General features: G+C 40.6%; 1 protein-coding gene across 8 annotated transcripts in view; it reads right to left on the bottom strand.

The window, feature by feature from the left end:
* The window catches only part of disp3 (dispatched RND transporter family member 3), a 507,963-nt gene that overhangs the window by 221,641 nt on the left and 258,707 nt on the right, over positions 1 to 27,615 (bottom strand). For all 8 annotated transcript variants that reach the window (XM_072586713.1, XM_072586711.1, XM_072586710.1 and 5 more), the window contains one exon: positions 5,332 to 6,409. In XM_072586713.1, the coding sequence (XP_072442814.1) occupies positions 5,332 to 6,286 (955 nt within the window). In that variant the 5' untranslated portion in view covers positions 6,287 to 6,409. The remainder of the gene's footprint in view (positions 1 to 5,331; positions 6,410 to 27,615) is intronic.

Below are 27,615 nucleotides of genomic sequence, written 5' to 3'. Positions count from 1 at the left end.
GTGCACCTACAAATGCATCAGGATGGACAACAATATGATTTGTGAAAGGTCACATAGATTCATTTTGTTCCCCAAGATGAGATCAGTGTTGAAACTTGGACAGTTCGATTTGGTGACAAAGTTGGGGTTCCTGAGATGCAGTTCATTATCAACTGCACACATGTGACACAGAGAGCTATATCACAATTCAGTATAATTCATCAACAGAAAGGGATTCCATTCAATAAACGTTCAGGTAATCTGTGATCACCGTTACCCCTTCTTGGAAGTATGTGTCCATTACCCTGTTGCGATAACTCGTACGTTATTGAACACTCTCCTGTACCTGGTGTATTTGACAATTCAGTGTCTTACTAGGCTGGTTTCTCAGGAACAAGGGTTATCCACTAGGACCATGATGCATGACGCCATTGAGTAACCCTCTGAGAGTTGTGGAGTGCTGCCCTTATGTAAAGAAAGACTGTGATGGAACAGAGTATGCTGCATTATCCTGGTTTATTGTTCCCTGAATAATTAGAGCAGGCAATATGGAGATATCCTGGATGTGGAGGAACTGTAGGAATGGGACCGGTCTTCTAAGGAAGAGGATGAGGACATGGACATGGGTTGCAATAGGATGTTATTATTCATGATAGAGATCAGCTGTGATGGGCACTACAGGATGGGCGGCACGGTGGCACAGTGGTTAGCACTGTTGCCTCACAGCGCCTGAGACCCGGGTTCAATTCCCGCCTCAGGCGACTGACTGTGTGGAGTTTGCACATTCTCCCCATGTCTGCGTGGGTTTCCTCCGGGTGCTCCGGTTTCCTCCCACAGTCCAAAGATGTGCAGGTTAGGTGAATTGGCCACGCTAAATTGCCCATAGTGTTAGGTAAGGGGTAAATGTAGATGTAGGGGTATGGGTGGGTTACGCTTCGGCGGGGCGGTGTGGACTTGTTGGGCCGAAGGGCCTGTTTCCACACTGTAAGTAATCTAATCTAATCTAAAAAAAAAACCTCATTGACAAAAACAGAAATTGCTGGACAAACCCAGCAGGCCCGAAAACATATGTAGAGAGAAACCAGAATTAATGCTTTGAGTCCAGTGACCCTACTTCTGTTCCAACAAAGAGTCACTGGAAACAAAACATTAATGCTGTTTTCTTTCACAGATACTGAGTTTCTCCTAAAATTTCTGTTTTTGTTTGTTTCAAAGATGGCTTATGTGTAAGGGATACCAGTTTTTCAGCAGACATCCACTGAGTGGCAGGTTGGTCTGGGTACAAAAAATGATATGACAGGGCAAATATTACACGTGAGAGATGGCATGGGCTAGGATAGTTAACTAATGGGGTGAGTTTGGTACGATAGGGTGAGAAATCTCACTAGGACTCATAGTGATAAACTCTCCAAAAAAACTCGATGTGACTCAGAGTTAACCATAAAATGATAAGACTCAGCCCTGGAAAATTGATGCAGTAAATTCCATGTAAATCAATGTGTAATCTCTAGACGAAAGCTTCAGGAACCTAGGAGCTACTATACGGAGGAGAATGTAGTAGATACTACCATTGTTGGAAAAAAAACACTTTCATATTAAGGATTATGTGAAAACTGCAAGAGATGGAACTGTTTGGATAGTTTACGGATTGAGAAGGCTGTATTGGAAACAAAGGCAACTGTTTAATGTGTGCTGTGGTTTATCTGTTGTTTGTAAAAAAAAGTCAAGTGACTTTAGAAAAAAGGCCCATAAATCTTTCAGGTTGATAAGAGATGGGGCTTACGACTTATTTGCTGAAAATAGCTGGCTTTGAAAAAATTATGAGGGCCTCTATGCTAATAAGTACCACTTTCTAGTTAACTGTTTAACATAATTAAGTGGTCAATAAGGAAAAAACCCAGAAGCTGTCAATGTTTCTCCCTTTCTATCTCAGCAAACATTCTGAGAACCTGATAAAATTTTCAAATATCAGTATTCCTTAACTACCGTATAAATCCTCAAAAACAGAATTGTGACCATTTTCCAAAGAGTTGGATTTACCTTGATTTTCAATCCAAACTGAAAACCATCTGTCAGTCTATGGCTGTCAGCAATTCAATTTCATTCACAAGAAACCCAGTGACCTGTCAGGAGTCAAAGTTATATCCTTCATTTTCAGGCCCTGAGCAAACAGGGGCGTTTTTACTTTTGAAAAATAACAATCTCTTCAGAGGCTGTTGTTTTTATCTGCTGTTTATATGTATGTGTGTATTCGGGATTAAGGCGATATAGTGTGCATTCTGTATTCTAATATAGATATTAACTAGTGTTTTCTTGTTTTAAGGACATGTTTTATGTTATAACAAATGGATTAGTTTGAGTTAATTAAAGTTACTTTTATTCTGCATATGAGTATAACATTGATATTGACTAGACATTTTGGTGATTGAATTAACACATTTATATCAATGGCTTGACTGGTGGAGTAGTAGAGCTTGATTACCAGTGCATTCCTCTCATCACAGTCATAACATTGTAATGAACAATATGTCAATTGTATAATTTAATATTGAAAAGTTCTATTTCATAAAGGTCTGTATTTATGTGTTATCACATCTCAAACATCTTAAATTCTATGAGGCACAGAAGCCGTATTAGACACAAAGATCAAGTTGTTTAACTGTGACCTCAGCAATTTATTGGAAGCATGTTAAGTATGAAGGTTTTTTGCATAGAGAAGTGTGTCAGTTTTGTCATCTTGTACTGATTTAAAAACCGTGGTTTCTGGGAAATTAATGTTTTTCTTGTCTATTGTGCCTTTAAGTTTAATGGAACAGTGATGATTATTGGGGTATTGATGAATGTTTCTAACTCTGCTTCTACATGAGTTCAGATCTCCCATGTATCATCAGAAATACAAAGGAATTGTAACTAAATGTATGCCCCACCACCTAGTGAAAGAATTCATGAGACTGAGAAAGGTGTCCCTGAAAGCCAGGAGGTAGTCCCCAAAAATCAGAAAGAGAAATCTCAAGAAGAGCCCTAAAAAAGAAAAACATTTTGAACTCTGACTCAGCTCATACAAAACTATGCTGCCCATGTTCAATATTGCAGTAATTCAAGATCATCCAAAACACTTGACCTCACTAATCTACATTGGCTTCTATTTCCCCGGTACTGCAAATTTAGGATTGCAGTTTCTTCAAAGGCACTCAGTCAACTAATGGTCAGAACAGCAATCTGTCATCCAATTAAAGACATCCAGCAGACTCTGAAAGGTAGAGGATAAGTAGAGACCTTACAGCTTGAAAGGACAGTAGGCAGTAATGAAAGATAAGCAAGGTCAAGAGTACCTCAACAAGGAAACTCTCCTCTTAATTTTTAAAAATTGTTATTCAACATATAGATTTAGTGGCCATGTCACCAGTGGTTGACAGAAAGTTGTGAATTTCTCAGAGAGTGTAAAAGCTAATGGGATTTGTCATGGGCTATTGTTTCATTCCAAAGCATTTAAAATAATAGACAATAGACAATAGACAATAGATGCAGGAGTAGGCCATTCTGCCCTTCGAGCCTGCACCGCCATTCAATATGATCATGGCTGATCATTCCTAATCAGTATCCTGTTCCAGCCTTATCTCCATACCCATTGACTCCACTATCTTTAAGAGCTCTATCCAATTCTTTCTTAAAAGAATCCAGAGACTGGGCCTCCACTGCCCTCTGGGGCAGAGCATTCCACACAGCCACCACTCTCTGGGTGAAGTAGTTTCTCCTCATCTCTGTCCTAAATGGTCTACCCCGTATTTTTAAGTTGTGTCCTCTGGTTCGGCACTCCCCCATCAACGGAAATATGTTCCCTCCTGCCAGAGTGTCCAGTCCTTTCATAATCCTATACGTTTCAATCAGATCCCCTCTCAGTCTTCTAAACTCAAGGGTATACAAGCCCAGTCGCTTCAGTCTTTCAGTGTAAGGCAATCCTGCCATTCCAGGAATTGACCTCGTGAACCTACGCTGCACACCCTCAATAGCCAGAATGTCTTTCCTCAAATTTGGAGACCAGAACTGTACACAGTACTCCAGGTGTGGTCTCACCAGGGCCCTGTACAGCTGCAGAAGCACCTCTTTGCTTCTATACTCAATCCCTCTTGTTATGAAGGCCAGCATGCTATTAGCCTTCTTCACGACCTGCTGTACCTGCATGCTTGCCTTCATTGACTGGTGGACAAGAACACCCAGATCTCTCTGAACAGCCCCTTTACCTAATTTGATACCATTGAAGTAGTAATCTGCCTTCCTGTTCTTGCCACCAAAGTGGATAACCAGACATTTATCCACATTAAACTGCATCTGCCATGCATCTGCCCACTCACCTAACTTGTCCAGGTCACCCTGTAATCCCCTAACATCCTCATCACATTTCACCCTACCACCTAGCTTTGTGTCATCAGCAAATTTGCTAATGTTATTGCTGATACCATCTTCTATATCATTTACATATATTGTAAAAAGCTGCGGTCCCAGCACGGATCCCTGCGGTACCCCACACATAATACAGCATGTTAACTCTAAAAACTAATGATAATATGTTTTAATCAATCAAGCATAAACTCAAATTAAAGTTTTTTGTTACTCATTCTTCTTCAGTCAAAAGAAAAGTGTGTTAGATTCCATTTTAAAGTTATGATTTTCTGACTCTAGTACAAATCGAATGGTTCATTGATGTGGAAAATTGGGATATATTTTGATTCATAGAATGATGCAGATGGACAATTCTTCAATGCAGCATTTGCATTTTTAAAAAATTGTACATCATGACTAATTAGTGATCATTAATTTTTTTTAAAATTTCCCCATGGAAAATAGTTAAATAGTTTTCTTCAGCTGCTGACAAACCATGATGGAAAACAAAATGTCTCTATGATTAATATCTATAACTGTTTACCATAACTATTAGCAGCAGAGTGTGATAGCTGATGATTAGGCTGCCCTGCAATTATATTAAAAGTAATAGCTGAAAATGTGTTGCTAGAAAAGCCCAGCAGGTCAGGCAGCATCCAAGGAGCAGGAGAATCAATGTTTCGGGCATGAGCCCTTCTTCAGGAATCCTGAAGAATGATTCCTGAAGAAGGGCTCATGCCCGAAACGTCGATTCTCCTGCTCCTTGGATGCTGCCTGACCTGCTGGGCTTTTCTAGCAACACATTTCCAGCTCTGATCTCCAGCATCTGCAGTCCTCACTTTCTCCTATTAAAAATAATAGGAGACATTATAAAGTAAATAAATCCATACATCAACTAAAACACTTATTCAAATCAGCTCTTAATTCTTTCAAACTTTCTCACTTACTGATTGAGATTAGATGAGAACTTACCATGAATATCTGCCAACTTTTGTCCCATTCCATCATAGTAAATCCTTCCACCTTGTGCTGTTGGAAAAAAATAGGTCATGAGGGAACTGGGAGGCGAGCAATAAGAATATGAACCAAGTGGCATGTCCTTGAGGACTTCATGAGGTTTCCAGCAAAATTCTCGAAACCTAGGATGGTCCATGACTTTCTTCTCAATGTCATGAATTGTCAATAAACGTTCTTTCGTGAAAATATTCCTTTCATCATCACCTCTTGCTAGAAATACAAGCTCCATCCTCCATAATGCATGTGTTTGAGTATCTCCATTAATGTAAGTGTTTGGATAGCTCTTATGTGACACTGCTCTTGCTTTCCGCATTTTGTATTTATCATGGCTCCTTTTGGTCACAGGTTGTGAGAACAAGTCTCTTTTGCTCAGGTGAATTCCATCAGGTCTCTGGGCTTCACCTGATTTGTAAATGTTTTTGACATGGGAGGCATCGACTGGCTGAGAAGAATTATTGTGCAGTTTTTGCAGCTCTTCTTTGATGAGTTTTTCTAATGTCGCAGATGTGTACTCAGCCAAATCACGTCTGTTCCTCCCCCAAGACCCAAACTGTGATTTTAAAGCAAGCGTCAGTGCATCAAAGCGCAGTGAGGATACATGGTTACGAATCTCAAAGGCATTGTAGGATATATCAATGTCGAGGGCAGAACAATGCAAAAGCATAACAACAGTCAGAATTGTTGGGATTATGCAACCTATTACTAATATTAAGGCAGTGCAATATGGGTTAGTAAATATCCACCCAACCACTCCCCAAAAACCTTTAACTTGCAAATCATAGAATAATCTTTTAAAGTTACAGTGGCATTTCTTGCACAGCCTTTGACCTCTGTAAGAGTTTACCAACACATTGTCTTCTTCTTCCTCCAGCCACAGATGCTGCACCAAAGGGTCATCATCACTTTCCATTTTAGTTTTGCCCTGATGATAGATGTTAGGTGGTAGGGAGAAGGTTCTCAAGCAAAACTGGAAATTTGTTGCTGGAGTCTTCTTTTCTTCAGTCTGTCCTCCAGATGAATAGCCTATTTACACCTACAATAGAAAATACAATATAATAAAGTTTATAACTTGGAAAAACTGCAACATAGTTGCTCTAAGCAATTAAGGTGATTTGGCATATAATTTAGGCACACTGTAAAATATGATTTATAGTAATGAATTCCGAAATTGACCTCTCTTGATTGTTGGTATAGTTAAATTAAAGATAAAGTCTTATAATTCAAGAGGACCACTGGGGTACTCTCTCATCAGACACAGATGACTGGTGGTAGTTTAACTTGAGGGTCAGCAAGCCTCAGGCGAGGGGAGAGGTGGAGAAGGAGAGTGTGGTAACGTCAGTTGGTGCAGGACTTGAATCAACACTGTTGACATCATTCTAATGTAAACCCAGCCATTCTGCCAACAGAGTTAACTGACCCCCATTATTATAAGTTGATATAAAACATCCTCAGCTTTCTTATGGAAATGCTTTGCTACTAAATTGAAAAGTATGCAAGTTGAACATCTTCTACACCAAGATATTAGAATTATTTGGGTGGCACTGTGGTTCAGTGGTTAGCATTGCTGCCTCACAGTGCCTGGGACCCGGGTTCGATTTCAGCCTCGGGTGACTGTCTCTGTGTGTTTGCACATTCTCCCTGTGTCTGCACGGTTTCCTCCAGGTGCTCCGGTTTCCTCCCACAGTCCAAAGATGTGTAGGTTAGGTGAGTCAGCCATGCTAAATTGCCCATAGTGTTCAGGGATGTGGAAGCGAGGTGCATTAGTCAGGGAAAATGTAGAGTAATAGCATAGTGGTATGGGTCTGGGTGGGATACTCTTCGGAGGGTCGGTGTGGACTTGTTAGGTCAAATGGTCTGTTTTCACAGTGTAGCGATTCTATGATTATGAATCCATTTTATATGCAAATGCATGATAGCAGGTCAACTTTCTTTCATTGTAGAGGCTGCTTGTATGAATTATCTGGAAACAAAATGTAGCTTGCTGAATTGAAACTTTACAGTGACTCAAAATGTAAAGCTAAAGAGATGCAAGTGGGCAAATGAAGGATAGCTGCAATAGCGTAGAGATTAGGATCAACTGAACAAGCAACTACCACAAGTGAGTCACAGCCTTCAGTTCTAGACACCTCTAGCACCACCTGATTGTCAATAGTATTTGTTCCAGATCACCATAACAAAACAAAGGACAATGAAATTCTGATTCCTGAATGATGATGATCATTTCTTCTCATTAAATATTTAATTTTTCTGTAATCCTTAAACAGCCAAAGAGAACAGCTTCTGCATGGAATAAATTTCCCTGAGTTTATGGATGTATAACACACAGAATAGCTTGCTAAAGTCAAGATAGGTGAATCAGGAATAGATCTATGGTTTAGAATAGTTAGTCTGGTATTAATCTTGATTCCTGCTGTTGCTAAGTCAACTTATTTCAATTGGAGTTTAGATTAGAAAGACACAATTCTTTCATGGATGAAATTTGCTCATTTGAAGTTTAAAAACTGGCAGCAACTATGTTAGGTGGTGTAATATCTGCCAATAGCCAGGGCGAAATACCTCATGTGATCATGTGCTTCTCAGCTCACTATCTTCACAATAAGATGTTTCCAGAGTTACTCAATGAACTCTATGCTGAGTGCTCAAAGGCACTGGTACCATATTTATAAGCTAGATAGAGACCATCTCAAATGTAGCAAGCCAGATATGGGATCTAAGAAATTGAACCTTTCTTCCCGCTTTATTGAAACTGCTGGATGGGGTAACAGAGAGAATTAGTCCTATTCCCAACTGACTGAATAAGAAAACCATTCTATTATACTTGGCCAGTTTAGGCAGAGAACACAGAAGTGCCAACTGCTATGGCCATATGAAAACTGGATGGGCAATATTGCCACAAAAGGTCAATGATCTCATGACCTCTGCATGGTTAAGTTGTACCATCTTCGCTTTGCAAACATATGCTCACAAGACCATAAGTCACTTTAACTCTGTCATGGCACTCATATCTTGCCCAGGGTCATTCATTTTGATTTCACACCCAGTCTTGTTTACAATAGTTCCCTCTCAGCAGAGTTCATCACTTTCTGATACAAACATCTACCATTGATGCTTACTCTTTTCTATATCTCAACTTTAATTCCATTATCATTTCCTTGGCCTTTTGCTCTGGGTATATTTACTAACTGTTCTGCTTGCTTCTCCCCCTTTTTATCGATATCAAGATAAATATCACTTCAGTTCTGCAGAAGTCATTGTTGATTTGAAACGCTGGTTGGAATCTTAGCACGGGCTATGGTGGGATAAGTGGAAGGATCAGGTGTGATGTAATCATGATGTGGAGGTGCCAGTGGTGGGCTGGGGTGGACAAAGTCAAAGATCACATGACGCCAAGTTATAGTCCAGCAGGTTGATTTGAAACCACAAGGTTTCAGAGCCTAGGAATGAGTGGGGGCTCCGAATGCTTGCAACTTCAAATAAACCTGTTGGACTATAACTCTGTGTCACGTGATTTTTGATGATGTTAATCACAAGATCTGTTTCATCTCACCACAACATCTCTCCTTTGTCTGAGTAACATGGTGAGATTCAAGCCAGAGAGAGGCAAGTTCCCAATTGACATGCTTTATTGCTTGCCACAGGTTGTGATTTTACCAAATTTACTATTCACATTAGTTTTTGGGAAAACTTGACATAGAAAGGAGAGCAAATTCTTGGCTGGTTCAACTTGCCACTTGATCCAGGAATTCGATTTGGCCATAGACAAACTGGAGAATAAAGCACAATTCACCAGCATCAGCCACACATACCTTTCGACCACAGACATAAGTACTCCACTTTCAGGGAGGTATCACCATCATTCCGGCATCCTCCAATGCACTGATTTACTCCTCCAGTCACAATGCCACACGTAAACTCTGTTTCTCCCTCCGTATTTGATGCCAGATTTGATTTTCTCCAAAACATTCTATTTTTATTTCATCTCACCAAGTGTGATAAGCTGTAAGCCTTAAAGTCACATACACCATGCCAACTGAGGATTCACACCTATTTCATTCACTCACATAACTAACCTTTACTGTTCTCAATGTTTCCTACTTACTGGATGCTTCAATACTTCATATCATTATGTTAGAATACAAACTGCCCCTGCATTCCCATCATGGTCAAGCTTTCTCTAAATTTCATTTCGGAAAAAAACAAGCTAAGACTGGACAGCTGGTTCCTTGCCCTCCTTGATAAATGAATCATAGAAATTCTCAGGAAGACTGAGCACGCTCATTTGGTGACAAGGAGATACCAATTGTATAATCAACATTTTGTTCTGCTTTTCTTGATTCTCAATAATGCCAACTCTTTGTTCTGCATATGCTTTTTGTTTCCACCTTCACAAACTAATTTCCTGTCTTATTTGCAGACACTACAGAACCCCGCGAATGTCAGAAAACGGCCCTTTCTTGCACCAACTCTGAAGAGGAAGTATGTGAACTCTCCGAAGATTCATTGCGACAGTGTTCACCTGAACCCTCCACTAGCACATAATGTCATGACCCTAAAGTACTGTGGGCATTTTTTATTTATAATTCAGTTTTTTTAAAACAAAGTGGCTTGTACAACCAAAAGTGTCTGTGGGTGTAAATTAAACAGCTGTCCAGAGGGAGACATGTCTGGTGATGTCACAGATACAAATGTGAAAGGAACTTCAAACAACACATCTGAGAGGGGGTGGGGCTAAGAGATAAGTCAAAAACAGATTGGACTGAGATCTCTTGTTGCACAAAGATAATAAAGAGCTGATGACCTTCTGCTTAACAGCAAGTCTCCAATCGTGGATTATGCCCAAACTGCAGACATATTTTGTATTGAGTTCTGAGGAAGGGTCACTCAACCCAAAACATTAACTCTGATGTCTCTTCACAGATGCTGCCAGACCTGCTGAGCTTTTCCAGTTGTTTTAGTTTTTGATTTATAGCAATCGCAGCTCTTTCAGTTTGAGGACAACAAAAGGACCAGCTTTCACCCTGAACACTGGAATCTGTTCCCAGTCAAAAGGAATCAGAACTACAAAATCTCAACCAATCTGCAAAACTAAGGATCATGAAACTAACTTATGAACTACCCAGTCAATGCTACTGGTAACTTTCACTACAACGGCTGTAACATTCAACTGTTCACTCTTTGTGATCTGTATATCTGCTTCTTTTAAAATTCTTATCCCTTGGACTTATTTTTAACGTGTGTACATTTGTGTTGTGTTACTTATTCTTCTCAGTTTTAGCAATTAATAAACTTACGTTTTGTTAAATCAAGAAAACCTGGCTAAATTGGCTCTTTTTAAAACATAAGTTCATATGGGTTTGGCACAAAGGTATCTGCAAAGGGATAGGAACTATTTTTAAACTAACTTTATTGTGACCATCCAGGGAGGGCAAGTGAACAAAGATGGGCAGCCAGTTCATCCATCATCACCCAGGAATTGAGCAATGCGGTCAAGCCTATCTGGAACCATAATCTATTTGGGACCTTCCTCAGAATGTGGGCATAACAACAATTACCAGCCAAGGAGCAGGAGAATCGACGTTTCGGGCATGAGCCCTTCTTCGGGAATGAGGAAAGTGTGCCCAGCAGGCTAAGATAAAAGGTAGGGAGGAGGGACTTGGGGGAGGGGCATTGGAAATGCGATAGATGGAAGGAGGTTAAGGTGAGGGTGATAGGCCGGAGTGGGGGCGGGGGCGGAGAGGTCAGGAAGAAGACTGCAGGTAAGGAATGCGGTGCTCAGTTCGAGGTTGGGACTGAGATAAGGTGGGGGGAGGGGAAATGAAGAAACTAGAGAAATCTGAGTTCATCCCTTGTGGTTGGAGGGTTCCTAGGCGGAAGATGAGGTGCTCATTTCCCCTCCCCCCAACTTGTCTCAGTCCCAACTCTCGAACTCTGCACCACATTCCTAACCTGCAATCTTCTTCCTGACCTCTCCGCCCCCACCCCCACTCTGGCCTATCACACTCACCTTAACCTCCTTCCACCTATCGCATTTCCAACGCCCCTCCCCCAAGTCCCTCCTCCCTACCTTTTATCTTAGCCTGCTTGGCACACTTTCCTCATTCCTGAAGAAGGGCTCATGCCCGAAACGTCGATTCTCCTGCCCCTTGGATGCTGCCTGACCTGCTGCGCTTTTTCAGCAACACATTTTCAGCTCTGATCTCCAGCATCTGCAGTCCTCACTTTCTCTTAACAACAATCATCTCAGGAACTCAACCTCGATTAAACACAAAAACATAATCTGCAGAACACATCACTGACACATCTGCATAGCTGAAGGAGAAAGAAACACTTCAGGTCTCTGACATTCAGAGGACAATCAGAGACCCTAAACTTGCTGAGCTCCTTGCAGAAGATATTAACATGGCTCAGGGATGGACAAGACTAGCAGCTTAATATTCTGGGGTACAGATGATATAGGAAGGATAGAAAGGGAGGCAAGTGAGCAGGGGAGTGGTGTCTTTGGTTAGGGATAACATTTCAGCTGTTCTTAGGGAGGATATTCCTGGAAGATTGTCTGGTGAAGTTATGTGATTGGAACTGAGAAAAAAAAAGGATGATCACCTTGTTGAGATTGTATTAATGGCCTCCTAATCATCAGTGGGAAACTGAGAAGCAAATATGTATGAGATCTCTGATGTCTGTAAGAATAATAGGGTTGTAATGATAGGGGCTTTTGACTTTTCATAGACAGGGATTGTCACAGTGTTATGGGTTTGGATGTAGAGGAAATTGTTTCGTGATTTCAAGAAAACTTTCTTAAGATTTTGGAGAAGATTTGTAGCTCAGGTTGTGGATCAGGTTATAAATATTTTCACTGAGCTGGTAGATTTGTTCTCAGATGTTTCGTCAACATCATCAGTGAGTCTCCGGTGAAGTGTTGGTGTTCTGCCCCACTTGTTATTTATCTGTCTCAGTTTGTCATGGTAGGTGATATTATTTCTAGTTCTATTTCTGATAGGTTGGTAAATGGAGTCCAAATCTATATGTTTGTTAATGGAGTTCTGGTTTGAATGCCAGGCCTCTAGGAATTCCTAAGCAAGTCTTTGTTCAGCCTGTCCCAGGCTGGATGTATTGTCCCAGTTGAACCGCCACACTGAAAGAGCTCCTGATGAATTTAAAGGAGCCCGTACCAACAACCAGCAGAACGAATGTCATACACAAAATACCCTGCAAGCACTGCAACAAACATTACATTTGGCGAACAGGCAGCCACCAGTAATGTGAGCACCAACTAGCCACCAAAAGACATGAACAAGTAACATTGGTATCCATACACACAGACAAAGAGGGCCACCAGTTCAAATGGGACAATACACCCATCCTGGGACAGGCTAAACAAAGACACACACGGGAATTCCTTAGAGGCCTGGCATTCAAACTGAAACTCCATTAACAAACATATAGATTTGGACTCTACTGAGCAACCGTGCAGAAACTGAACTGGAAATGATATCACCTACTATGTCAAACCAAGGCAGATAAATAGCAAGCGGGACAGAACATCAGCACTTCACTGGAGGCCCACTGATGATGTTACCTAGCATGGTGACAAGACATCTGAGAATGAATCTACCAGCTCAGTGAGCAAACTTACAACACAAAACTTTCTTATTCAGTACGTGGATGTACCTACTAAAGAAGGAGCAAAACTTGACCTTCTGTTGGGAAATAAGGCAGGGTAAGTGACTGGGGTGTCAGTGGGGGAGCACTTTGGGGCAAGTGATCATAATTCTTTTAGTTTTAATATAGTTATGGAAAAGGATAGAATTTATCAAAATCTTAAATTTCTAAATTGGATTAAAGCCAATTTTGATGTAATTAGACAGGAACTTTCCGAAGTTGATTGGGGCAGGCTATTCACAAGTGAAAGGGTGATTTTGGAATGGGAATTGGGAGGTCTTTAAAAATGAGATAACGAGAGTTCAGAGGCAGTATATTCCTGTTATTGTGAAGGGTAAGGCTGATAGGCATACAGAACACTGGATGACTTGAAAAATTGAGGCTCTGGTCAAGAAAACGAGGCATGTGTCAGGTATGAACAGCTAGGACCGAGTGAATTCCTAGAGGAGTATAAGGGCAGTAGGGAAATCATACTTAAGAGGGAAATCAGGAGGGCAAAAAGGAGGACATGAGATAGCTTTGGTAAATAGTTAAGGAGTACCCAAAGTGATCCTGTAAGTATAATAAGGGCAAAAGAGTAATTAGTGAGAGAATAGGGCTCCTAAAAGATAAACATTACCATCAATGTGTGGGACCACAGGAGATGGGTCAGATCCTAAGTGAATATTTTGCATCAATATTGACTGTGGAGAAAGAAATGGAAGCTAAGGAACTTTGGGACATAAATAGTGATGTCTTGAAAAGAGTTCATATTACAGATAAGAAAGTGCTGGAGGTCTTAAAATGCATATAGATAGATAAATCCTGGGGAAACCTGATCAGATGCTTCCAAGAACTTTATAGGAAGAGATCGCTTGGCCCCTTGCTAAGATACTTGTATCATTGACAGCCATGAGTGAGGTGCTGGAAGACTGGAGATTGGCTAATGTAGTGCCATTATGTAAGAAAGGTTGTAAGGAAAATCCAGGGAACTATAGATTAATGAGCCTTACATAAGTGGTGAGTAAGTTGTTGGAGGGGATTCTGGGGAACAGGATTTACATGCATTTGGAAAGGCAAAGACTGATTAGAGACAGTCAACATGGCTCTGTGCATAAGAAATCGTGTCTCACTAACTTGATTGAGTTTTTTGAAGAGGTTACAAAGAAGATTGACAAAGGCAGAGTGCTAGACATTATGTATATGGACTTTAGTGAAGCATTTGACAAATGTCTGCACGGTAGACTGGTTAGTAAGGTTATATCACATGGGATCCAGGGGAACCTAGCCAATTGGATGCAAAATTGGCTTGGCAATAGACAGCGTGATAAAAGAGGAAGTATTATTAGGGGATTGCTAGAATTTATGCAACTGCTCCCTTGTACAAAGTTAATTTAAGAAGTGACTTCATAGACAGACCTGTTACTGTGGATATTGTTCCTAGATTATCAGAGGTGGATTTTATACTGGTTAATAATTTGACAGGTATGAAAATCCTGGCATTTTTGGGAATTTCAAAAGAACCAGTTGAGGGGACAGACATGGAGATTTTGTAGGAGGGATATCCTGGACTGTTTCCTGCTTGTGTGGTAGCTATGTATCAATTGTGTAAGGCAATAAAGATTACAATGGAAGAACGAGTAGCTCAGGACCAAGAAAAAAAAGCATCAAAAATATAAAAATATCAAAATTAGTGTCAGGAAGTAGACTCTGCTAAAGTAAACCTGATTAGTGCAAAGAAGTAACTTTCAAACAGTCGAGTTTGCTGATGAAAAACACAAGATGGTGACAACACTTGAGCATTAGTCACAGAAAGTGAAACACTTGAATGAGTGTTTGAAATACCCAAATGATCTAAATGTCCAGCAAGACAGGTCTTCAATTAAAACCTAATGAACTTTGACTAATGTAAGCTTCTATAAAGTATTGTGGAGGCATCTTGAATAAGAGTAGGATTTGCTGATGAATCAGAACAGAATAAAGCATCCAGGCGACTGAACGACTGGCAACTTAACTTGAAAACAGCAATGAAATCCCTCAATTCCAATTTGGAAACAAGAAAGAAGTGATATGCAATATAAAAGAGTAGACCTAGACTTTAACAATAGTTCTGGAAAATTTTAAGGTACAAAATGAGAAGCTGACAAGTTGCCACAGCCTAAGAAACAGGCAGTAACTAAGAAGAAATACATTCTGAAATGAGTGGAATGCCCATATGAATGGTCAAACCTACGTGAAGGTTTTGTAAACTTGGAAACAGAAACACTGACCTGAGTGGAGCAGGTGCTAAGCTGAAAAAGATCAACCAGCCTGAAAACAAATTGGACAATAAAAGAGTAAACAGATGTTCGAAGAGAACTGTAAGAGAAGGGAAGAACTGTAAAAGAAGTTTCTACTTTTGAATCAGTGCGAAGAAAAGAATGTGTGCAGAAGGCTGGTACATCATAAGACAAATTACAAAGAGACTTTAGCAAAGGCTTGCTGCCTTCACACCCCTCATGGGTGAGAGACTGGGAGACCTGTCAGTCCGGATTGGGTACAGCATCTCCAACACCATCATGTTGAGCACAGGGCTCCCCCAGGGCTGTGTGCTCAGTCCACTGCTGCTCACCCTGCTGACACACGACTGTGCAGCGATGCACAGGTTGAATCACATCATCAAGTTCATTGATGATACAACTGTCGTGGGTCTCATCAGCACGAACGACAAGTCAGCATACAGAGAGGAAGTGCAGAGGCCAACAGACGAGTGCAGAACTAATAACCTGTCTTTGTACGTGGACGAAAGAGATGGTAGTTGACTTCAGAAGGGCACGGAGCAACCACTCTACTGGACACTGATGACTTCCCCGTGGAGATTGTGAAGAATAGCAAATTTATTGGTGGACACCAGGCGGGGAATCTCACCTGGACCCTCAACACCAGCTCCATAGCCAAGAAAACCTGGCAGCATCTGTACTTTCTGCGCAGGTTGAGAAAAGACCACCTCCCACACCTTATCTTCACTACATTCTACAGAGGGTTCATCGAGAGTACCCTGAGCTGCTGCATCACTGATTCGGGAATTTCACTGTCTCGATCGTAAGACCCTACAACAGATAGTGAGGACAGCTGAGAATATCATCGGGATCTCTCTTCCCTCCATTACAGACATTTACTCCACACATTGCATTTGAAAGGCTAAGAGCATTGCGGAAGACCCCCTATACCCCTTACTCAAACTCTTCTCCTTCCTATCTGGTAGAATATACCGGAGCATTCAGCCTCTCGTGACCAGACTGTGCAACAGTTTCTTCCCCCAAGCCATCAGGCTCCTTAGCACAGTATAATCAGACTCCTTCCCATCTGAAATTCTTTGCATGACTTTGAATTGCTGCCAGAAAAATGTCTATCACTTATTATTCTTCTATTACACTGTAACTTGTGTGTTTTGCATTTCTTATAAACTTTATGCCGTGTTCGATTGTGTATTTTGTGCTGTCTGCGTAGCACCCTCGGTCCTGGAGAAACACTGCCTCATTTTTACTTTATCTGTTGTATATGGTAGAAATGACAAATAAAAATCTACTCTACTGTACTCTACTACTCTATCTCTAATGATCTCTCGATGCCCCTTTGTGATGCATACCTCTTTGTTCCCGCCATGTATCTTCCATTATCCAGCAATCCAGCACCTACTGTGAATACACCTCTGGATGCTCGGTCAAGTCAAGGGTTTTTCATCAGTTAAGGAGCAGTCATTGTCAGTCAAAGCAGAGTCTGGATCCCAGTCCATGGGCTTGGGCATAGAGAAATGGCCACTTGTGACAGTGAGTCCTGCATATCCAGTTCAATCAGGAGATTCACGATGTCAGCCAGGGAACTGCATTGATCAGATTAGATTAGATTACTTACAGTGTGGAAACAGGCCCTTCGGCCCAACAAGTCCACACCGCCCCGCCGAAGCGCAACTCACCCATATCCCTACATTTACCCCTTACCTAAAATTACGGGCAATTTAGCATGGCCAATTCACCTGACCTGCACATCTTTGGACTGTGGGAGGAAACCGGAGCACCCGGAGGAACCCCACGCATACACGGGGAGAACGTGCAAACTCCACACAATTAGTTGCCTGAGGCGGGAATTGAACCCGTATCTCTGGCGCTGTGAGGCAGCAGTGCTAACCACTGTGCCACTGTGAGATCAGTCACAGGCTCAGGCACTCATCAATTGGGGCTGTCTGTCCAAGTCAGTTTGGGGTAGCATAATCAGTCTTGGGGTTTGCTAAATGGAAATGAAAAGGGAGTTATCAAAGGAACTACGGTGGTAGAGCAGCTTGTGAAGTCAATTGTGGGGAATGAAAGCAGCATGCTAGGATGCAGAGGGGACAATAATTGTGAAAAGGGCAACTCAGCACAGAAGGATTGGAGATGATGGTATATTGGAGCATATGGATAATGAAGTAGGCGGTCATGCCACTCACAAGCACATAGGAGATCTTATTCCAATATATACAACACTTGCCATGCTGTGCGAATACAGTAGGAAATTGATTTCTGAAACTTTTTGTCCCCATGCCCACATCACAAAGACAGCATTGCATATATTAACAATACTCAGTCTTCAATGAAAAAGGAGAACAACTCTGTGCCCTTGTGAAATCTTTGAGACCTTGGATTCTGTTTGTGAATTGTGGCCTGCAGGCGACATTTCTAAGTTAAGCTATGATTACTTCTGCTTCACAGGTTTGACTATGATCAACCTGTAATGGGCAATGATTGTTTGTGATTAGAACTTGTATCCCACACAGTTGGATATTGCAAGCATTTTGCATACATCGTATTATGTGACTTCAACCTGTACTTTAATTAATGCAGTCATCCTTTTAAAGGCCTCCTGCCATTTACAATAGAGTCTACACACTCAGACAGATAAAAACACATTTACTTATGCGACGCCAAGTATGGTTGCAGCCATTTTCCTATTTTTATTCCATGTTTGCAATTCAGATGAGGATAAGAGATATGCTCAGCAGAGTGAGTCAGAGGCTTAACTTAGTAATCAAAAGACCCCTGAACTGTCATGTTAATTTTTTTCCTTGGACTCTCTGCCAACCGCATCACTACAGGTAGTTCTACAACACTGTAGTTGCGTTCCAACGAAACCTCACTTAATAAAGCATTGCTTAATAGAAACAATGGGGCCCCTGGGAAAAGTGGGGTTGGGGCAGAGCAGCAAACAGTAACACTCACGATCACACAAGAATCACCCAAATGCCTAACACAAAGCACAGCACAGCCTGAATGAAGGTTGAAATCATATTTATTAATGAAACAAAAGTAAATTTAACACAGTACATTTAAAAAATGTAAGAAAGCGGCTCTCTGTACAGAACGTCTCACAGAAAGCAGCTCTGCTGGCAGCTGACATCAGCGCATGCACAGAATGAAGCGTGCCAACCGATCCCCAGTGGAAACGCGTTATTGCGAACAGAAGTAAGTGTTCTTGAGAATAGCATTCCCTAATTCTTCAGTGATAATATAACCAAATTGCGCTGCTGAAATGTGTGTTATCCCAGAACTACTTGTATTGTTCTTATGCAACTCCTTTATTTATGTTTTCATCTCCCAACATTAACCCCGCAGCCACAGCCCATGGTTCAGTCATGCCACCTATTGTACTGCACTGTGCCCTGTCAAAGCCAATTTTTTAAAATATAAAGGTCCTCAGTAACCTCTTTCCCTTGTGCACCATGACTTTATTTACAAGATGCCTATTAACCACTTTCTTCTTTGTCAAAGGTTCATGTAGAGGAATTCCATAGCTCTCCTTGTCGGAGTCCTTCATGTTGTACTGTGTGGAGGATTATGCTAAACTGTCAGTTATATGAGAATTATGTGAATGCTAACTGCTCACATCACTAACAGCTTGTTTCAGCAAAATTCCCCATACAAGTTCATTGGAACCATGACCAATGAATTCAACCACAGCAGGGGACATGGTTGCTGTGGTAACAGTACATGAAGGCACGAGAAATGGAAAAGTAACAGATGCTTCAGTAAGCCAGGACCAGTAACAACCTTCAAGCAGCTGTTGAACTGTTTCCATATGTAGAAGTTGCAGATGATATAAGGTTCAGGTGGCCAAGTTCTCAATAACATTTCTTCCAGATAACCACTGATTGAGGATTTTATGGGACACTGTGACAAAGCTATGCCAACTGCTGAAGTAGGACCTATGGCCTGAAGGATTAGTAGCCATCCTATTCCAGTGGCCATCAAGATAACACTAAATCTTTACAGGTCAATTACTAGATTGAGCCTGTGACTCACTCTGCTGAGCAGTAGTCTTTGCCGACACAGCTGACTTTCCCCAGATGAGGGCACTAGAGACTCTGCACTTCTCTTTGAGGATGTCACATTCTGTGCAGTAGCAAAGGGCTTCATTCCATAATTGTACAAGTCATGTATGTTCATCGCTACCACAGTTTTGAATTCTGTGCAAGGTATTCTGGGAGCTGCTATTATGATTGTAGTCTTGACAGTTCTCATGCTCCTGCTTCATTTCAAGGGCTGGTTGCCATACAAGGATGACTATTGGGAGGTAAAGACTACCCTCTGGAACCATAGTTGATAACTCCATTATACAACCCTGACTTAAGCCATGCATAGAAACATTGCAGCCCATTCTTCCACCAGGGCTATCATGGAATAAAGGGTTGGCTTCCAGAAGATGGGATTCAATGTTTAGATTGCCTAACTTTCAGTACAGTACAGACAGTCTGTGCTCTATAATTCTAGAAACTGTGCTCTGGTAAAGAAGGGATGTGATGATTGCTAAAGATCTGGGAGAGTAATAGCTACCCCCCCCCCTCCCCCCGTGGAGGAAAATGAGGATATTGATCAGGAGAAACATCGTCTTTGGTATGATAGAGCAGTGCAGCATCAGTGCAATACAGCAAGAAGCCAGGCAGGACTGAATTGATACCCAGTTCCAATAGATAAGAGCTGGGTACAGTGATCATTCATTAAATATTTTGTTGTTCAAAATGCAAGGGGGCCATTTTGTTCCAGAAGCACAGGCAGCTTTTCTGTGTCTTCACTTATGTCTTCAGTACAAAATAACATTTTCAACCATTTGAAAGCTTTCCAACTTCAGCATTGAACAATGAGATAATATGCTATGCTGGGCATCTGGGAACAATAACACTCCCTTAAGGCAGGGTTTTAAAATTTTGTGGTGCTAAGGACAGATAGCCTGTATAGCTCATTCTTATGGCTGTAGTTACAATGATAGTTGATCAGACATATGATGATGTCTGTGGGACAAGTTTAGTTTGGGTCTGTGCTATATGACCCTATGACTCAATTTCAGAACATGATCTGGTGTATGCATTCAAGAGTCACCTACATGCCCTCAGAGGCATTTGTTTTTCATTCTCCTCCCATTAAGGGCACTGTCAAGGGCAGCTTCGAGCTAACTGTGCTTGATCTAGTACGCTCTGGTCTCAAATATAGCACTGGCACCAGAATTCCAGGGAGGTCCCAACAGCGAGAGTACTTTTGCCATTGGTGGCATACAGTAATGACAACCATGGTACACACATAATGAAGCGAGCAATGAAGAATTGCATATGATAACTTGATAAAGCTCTCAGAGAGATGAAACTCCCCAAATTGACATTCAGTTGGCTTTTGATAAAATTTAGCCCATAAGTGTTGAACATTCTCATGTCTTTCAAAAAAGCAATATTTAGACAGCTCTCCTTCAAAAAGAGCCATTCCAAAAATATAAATCCCAAGTGGTCACATTATTGTAAAACTAAACAGATCTATTTCTGATGGGAAGTTCACCACACCCCATATTGACCATTCTCATGCAGTCTTAGTTAAGTAATTATGCCATCAGCATCTGTGATGAAAGGAAAGTCTCTTTCAGGTTAAGTGCTGTCCTACAGGTTGCTCAAGATTTTCAGGATAATTTAGCAACCTATGCTAATTCTGAAATGTTGAAGACCAACAGATGATGAAAACGTTTAGAAGAGATTCCCCATTAAAGCTCCCAACCTGATGCTTATAATGTAAGACTGCACTGTATAGCACTTGGATTCCAAATGTAAGCTCAAGTTTTAAAATCTATCTACCTCCAGCATAATGCTCTGTCAATGCTGTCCCGCTGAGCACTGTTGACTCCTGAACAGTAAGGAGGACTTGTAATTGCAAATACTTGAAGAAGAAATCAATATACATTATATCGATTATATTATATAATGCATACATTATATAGATTATAAAAAAAACCTCATCAACAGAAACATTTAATAAGGGAAAATAAACAGTCCACATGTACAACGGCTGGACCACATGCTACTTGCCATTTAAACAACAGAGATCGATACAATGAAAAAAATCAAACCCAGCTGACTCCTCCTAAAAGGTTTTCAATAAGGTTCTGTCTGGTAGCTCGTTTAGACGGTGCATGGGTCTATTATGGTCTCTGAAATGTCCCTCAAAATGAATGTCTTGATCCTCATCATCATCTTCACAAGATTGGTCTTGATCCCATTTTTCATCTGTACTTAAAACATTCCCCCCTTTGTCAGGTCTAGTTGTGAAGGACATGACAAGCCTCAATGATGCAGCATAGCTTTTCTGTACTATACTGAAAAGCACCATAGCAGTGATACTCTCATCAAAATAAGTCTCAGTTGCTCCTTGGGAGGAACTGCTACCATAAAATTTCAGAGCAGCTGTGACCTTGATTCGCACCTGGATAGGTTGTCTGCCCGTTCCTTCTGAGTTCAAAACCTGTATCAGCAGATGACACAGCTCAGTGATGATTACCCAGGATATCCCTAGTCTCCACATGCACTAGTTCTTTGACAGCTGCAGATAATCACAACAAAGCAATAAATTTAGGGTTTAGTCATTTTTCTCCATCTCTTTGGGTTACATTTAGCTGATTATTCTCCCTATGGAAGGTGGAATCTGCTTCTCCTTTTTCTCACATGCTGTCTTCTAGTCTCTCTGCCTGTTATCTTTCAACTGATTCTCTGTTGGCAAAATAAACCTGACTGAATTATTTCTAATGCCAAACCTAATGGGGTGTAAAACCTACATAATTGGATATATCATCATTCTGCTTACTTTTCTTATGGTCAGTGGAGGCAGGGAACTAGAAAGGAATCCTTCAACTTCAGTTGTAATATTTTAATAATATGGCAATACTATCATTATTTTCTTTACCTAGTAATAGTGGCACTTCATTTCATGATATGAGATCCAAAGACAGAGACACATAAACTGCAGAACGCAAGTTAAAATAAATTATATCATAGGGCGAGCTTACATAATTGAATCTGAAAAGACATATCTACTGAACAATATCTGTAGAAGGTACATTGTGGAATTAGGTTATATAATGCTCAAAGAAGCATATTGCATCAAATTAATGAATGTTTTGGGATCAAACCGAGAACTGCTTTTGGAGAAGTGGGGACAAAGGCATGATTGGATACTTGAAGATATAACGTCTTGTATTTACACGATAGCAAAATACTTCACATGCTGGAAATCTGGAATAAGAGCATAATGTGCTGTGATGACTTTAAAAAATCGATTACATTTCTAACTTTTCCTGGTTTTGATGATAGGTCACTGAAATGTGAACTTTGAGCTAGACTTCAGTTGTGGATACCTTACACTTATTGCTAGGTGCGAGTAGGAAGCAGGTCTCCAGGTGGATGGTGTAAGGGTGCCAGGTAAATAGAGTGCCAGCTGGGTTAAGGGGTATGGTGCCAGCATGGGCGGTGGTGGTGTAGGGTTTGGCTGGGTTAGACATTGGGTGGTTAGGATGCTGAAGGGAGTAGTGTGTCAGTTGTGTTGGATGCCAGCTTGCAAGTGGGTCAGGTATGTAATGCTGTGTTTAGTATAGACTGGGGTAAGTGAGAGAAATCAGGGCTGGAAGGGGAATGATGTCAGGTATCAGTGATTTAGATCAAGTGGTAGAGGACTTGGTCATGCGCAGCAAGGTTAAGGGGTTTCAGTTAAGTTCAGTCCAATCTTGACAGGAAGAGAGGGATGGCTGGTTGGGTCCACAGGTAGGGGCATTGAGTCGGTGGAGGGGAGCGGGTCAGATGGTAATAGCAGGGTTTGGGTTTCAGAACCTGGGTCTGGTCCGACAGCAATGGGTACAAATGGGGTCAGGTCCGATAGTGTTAAAGTCTGTGACTGGTTCCAGGTTGGGGTCTGGTCAAGTCCAAGAGAGAGATGGATGCCAGTCCAATTGTGGCGGCAGGGTGGAGATCAGGAAACAGATATGCCTTGCAAATTGTGCCTAACAAGTCAATGTAACATATGGAATAAACTACATCTTGATGTATTAAAAATTTGCCTCTTCTTGTTAAGACTGAATAATGGCCTATCTTCTATCACTTTGACATACCACAGAAAGGAGGATCAGTAGCAGCACTCTATACCAGTCACAAGCCACAAGTGGTTGATAGCATAACATATGACACGATGATCAACAGTGGAAATGTTACATCAATACTTCAAGGTAACAATGGTGAATAAAATCAATTTTACCCATGCAGTATGTTATAGAAACATAGAAACAAAGAAAATTAAAGCAGGAGTAAGCCATTCAGCCCTTCGAGCTTGGTTCACTATTCAATATGATCATGGCTGATCATCCAACTCAGTACCCTGTTCCCACTTTCTCTCCATGCCCTTTGATACTTTTATTCCTAAGAACTAAATCTGAATCCTTCTTTAAAGCATTCAATGCGGTTGGCCTCAACCTGTGGTAGAGAATTCCACATTCTTCACTCTCAGGGTGAAGAAATTTCTCTTCTCAGCCCCAAGTGGTCCACCCTGCAACCCTAGTGTGACTACTGGTGCTGGACTCCTGAGAATCATTGTAAATATCCTTCCCGTGTTTATCCTTCTGGAGAATGCAAGTGTTAGCTTGGTCTAGATAGTCCTCATTACCTAACAATGCTACCTCATCTCCTTTCCTGCTTGTCTGTCATTTCTAAAAACTGAATACTTCTGGATAGATAGTTCCTATCCCTGGTCAACCTGCAGCCACGTCTCTGTAATTCCACAGCATCTATGCCTGCCTATTTCTATTTGTGCAACTAATTAATCTACCTTATTGTGAAAGCTCCACCCATTAAGACTGTTTACCATTTTAATATTCTTAATCCCATTCACATTATTTTGTGCTGTGGCCCTGTTTGATTCTTGCTTTTGAATTTTCTTGATATCACTTGTTTTACCTTCCACTCTGTCTTTTGTTTTCATCCTTGTTTCTCTCTCCTGTCTCCCTGGATAGTTTCAGATTCCTCTGTCACTTTAATTTAGACAAGGATTATTTCAGAAGAAAAGTGAATGGACCACTTTCGGGACATCTCTGCTTTAAATGAGAATTAGACAGTCATTCAGTAGCTGAAATTGTGTGAGAAAATAGACAGCATTTGTAGAATCAGCAGCAGGGGAAAACAGCATTCTCAAAGAAAACCTTCACCTTAAAGCTGGTAAGAATATAAAATAATAGGAGTAGAAGTAGGGTCCACAAGTCTGACCATCATGGCTCCTTTGCCCCAAGCCTCAACTTCTCTTTTACACCAACTCAGAATATCTGTCAAATCTCTGATATTTCAAAAATCCATTCACATCCTTTTTGAATACTTTCAGTGATCTAACATAATAACTTTTTGGATTATTCAGCTCCAACTAGGAGAAAATATTCTTTTGCATCTCAGCTTTAAGCACGCCTTTCCTTATTCTATAACAAAGTCCCTTATTTCAAGGTTCCCCCACCATTGCAAAACCTTGTAAACCTCTATATTGTCAAACTCCCTCAAAATCTTGTAAATGTCAATAAGATCCTCCCTCATTCTTCTAAAGTTTTAATGAATAAAGGCAGAACTTGTTTAGCAGTTCTGGATAAGTCCATCCTTCATTGAAAGAATCAGCTTGGCAAATCTCTTTGGTAATGCTTCCAATGACAGCACCTCTTTTAAAAAAAAAATACAGGGACTAAAACGAGACTTAGTACTCTTGGTGCAGCCTCACTCGCCCCTGTGCAGTCGTAACAAGACTTCGCTATTCTTAAACTCCAACCCTTGAGCAATAAAGGCCAAGATTCTGTTTGTCTTCTTAATTACTTGCTGCACCTGCATGCTAACCTCTTTATGTTACATGCAGAGGAACACCTAGATCCGTCTGTAACTCACCTTTTGGAGTCTATCTCTATTTAAAAAATATTTTGCCTTTTGACTGTTTCCATCAAAGTGCAATACCTCCCATTTTCCTCCATTAAATTCCATCTGTTGAGCTTTTGCCCACTCATTCAACCTATTTCTATCTCCTTGCAGATTCCTTATGTTTTCATTACCATGTGCCCTCATACCTATTTTTAAAAATTATCATTACACTCTGTCCTTTCATCCAAAGCATTAATATGATTGAGGCCTCTGGATTGATCTTTGTGGCACTTTACTCCATTCTGAGAAAGTCACATTAAATTTGACAATGTCTTCTATGTATTAACCAATTCACAATCCATGCTAATACATTATCTCCAATACCTATAAGCTCCTACCCTATGCAATAGCCTCTGATGTATCATCTTATCGAATGCCTTCTGAAAATCCAAATACATTACATCCATTGTCTTCCCTTTATCAACTCTGTTGCTAAATCCTCAAGGAACCCGAACAAATTAGTCAAACATCATTGCCCTTTTACAAAACTATGTTGACTCTCATTACATTTAAGCCTTCTAAGTACCCTGTTAGCTCTTTCTTAATGGATTCTAGCATTTTCCCCAATGATAGGAGTTAAGTCAACTGGTCTTTAGCTTCTAGCTTTCTGTCTCTTTAGCTTCTTGAACAAGAGTGTCAGATTGCCTATTTTCCAATCTACTTGGACATTTTCAGAATCTAGTGAGTTCTAGAATATTTTGACTAGCATCTCCATTATCTCAAACAAAAATGGAAATTGTTAGAAAATTGCCAGAGGTTTGGCAGCATCTGTGAAGAGAAATCAGAGTTAACGTTTTGGGTTTAGTGATCCTTCTTCAGAACGGATGCTGAAGAAGGATCACTAAACCCAAAGGATGTCTTTTACATAGACGATAGGGTAGGGGAGGGGTGATGCTGCCAAACCTGCTGAGATTTTCCAGCAATTTCTGCTTTTGTTTCAGATTTCCAGCACCTGCAGTTCTTTCATTTTTTAAATCTCCATTATTTCAGCAGCCACTTCCTTTAAAACCCTGAAATGCTAGTCATCAGGACTTGCCTCAATTTTGTCTCACTAGCTTGTCAAATAATTTAGATAACACATAAGGTGTTTCCTCCTATTAGTACCTTCCTTATCTGTTATCTGTGGGATGTTTATGTTTTCCGCTGCTGGAAAACCATGCCAAATATTTGTTTAATTTATCTGTCATTTCCCTGTTCCCCATTATTAATTTTCTAATCGTATCCTTCAAGGGACCAAAGCTCACTTTAGCTACTTTCTTATTCTATACCCATAGAAGCACTTGCTGTTTATTTTTATGATTCTTGATAATTTATCATCAGAATCAATTTTCTTCCTCTTTATTAGTATTTTAGTAATCTGTTATTGATTTTTAAACAATTCCCAATTCTCTGGAATGCCATTAACTTTTAATGCTTGATATGCCTTAGTTTTTGATTAGATGCTCTCCTAAACCACCTTTGCTAACCACTCTTTGCGTTGAGTTCTTTTGAATTTTTGCTAAGTATTATGAAATATCTGCTTAATTGTCTGTTAATGACTCATTCACTGATTTTTATTCCTTAGTCTAAGTTCCCAGCCCGCTTTGGAAAACCCTTTCTTCATACCTTTGTAATTGTCTATTTGAGTTGAGGAGACTAGTGTGACACCCTGTTGTTCTCCTTCGATTTCAAGTTGAAATTCTACTACATCATGATCATTCTAGCCACCCCTAAGAGGATCCTGAACTACAAGATCTCTTAGTAATCCCACTTTGTCACACACTGCTAGATCTAAAATAACTTGTTCCTGGATACGTTATTCAACATACTGCTCTAAGAGGCAATCCCTGATGTCACTCTTGTCCATCTGATATGTCCAATCAATATGCATATTAAAATCACATAAGGCATCTGTAGTGCCCTTCTTAACACCACTATTATTTCCTGATTTCCAATGTATCCTATAGTGAGGCTACTCTTCAGGGACCCATACCCTTGCTATTCCTTACTTCTACCCAAACTGATTCCACATTATCAACCATTGCATGTATATCATTGCTCACCTCCACCTTTGATACCTTCCTTTATTAGCAAAGGTATTCCACATCCTTTTTCTTTTTCTTTGTTCTTCTGGAAAAATCAGATATCCTTGAATATCCATTTCCCAATCTTGGTCATCCTGCACATATGATAGCTATCAAGCTGTGACATCTCTGTGATAGCTATTAAGCCATTCATTATTTCTCATCTCTCTGAATGCATGGCCTGTATGTTATCAGATAAAAGCCTTAAACTTTGACTTTTTAACTATTGTTACAAAGCTAGTCCCTTTTTTCCCCTAAAACCTATTTCTTGGCTCAAGGAGACTC

This window comes from Chiloscyllium punctatum, chromosome 16 (genome assembly GCF_047496795.1).
Source record: "Chiloscyllium punctatum isolate Juve2018m chromosome 16, sChiPun1.3, whole genome shotgun sequence".
Lineage (NCBI taxonomy): Eukaryota > Metazoa > Chordata > Chondrichthyes > Orectolobiformes > Hemiscylliidae > Chiloscyllium > Chiloscyllium punctatum.
This window is presented reverse-complemented; position numbering and strand designations above follow the sequence as displayed.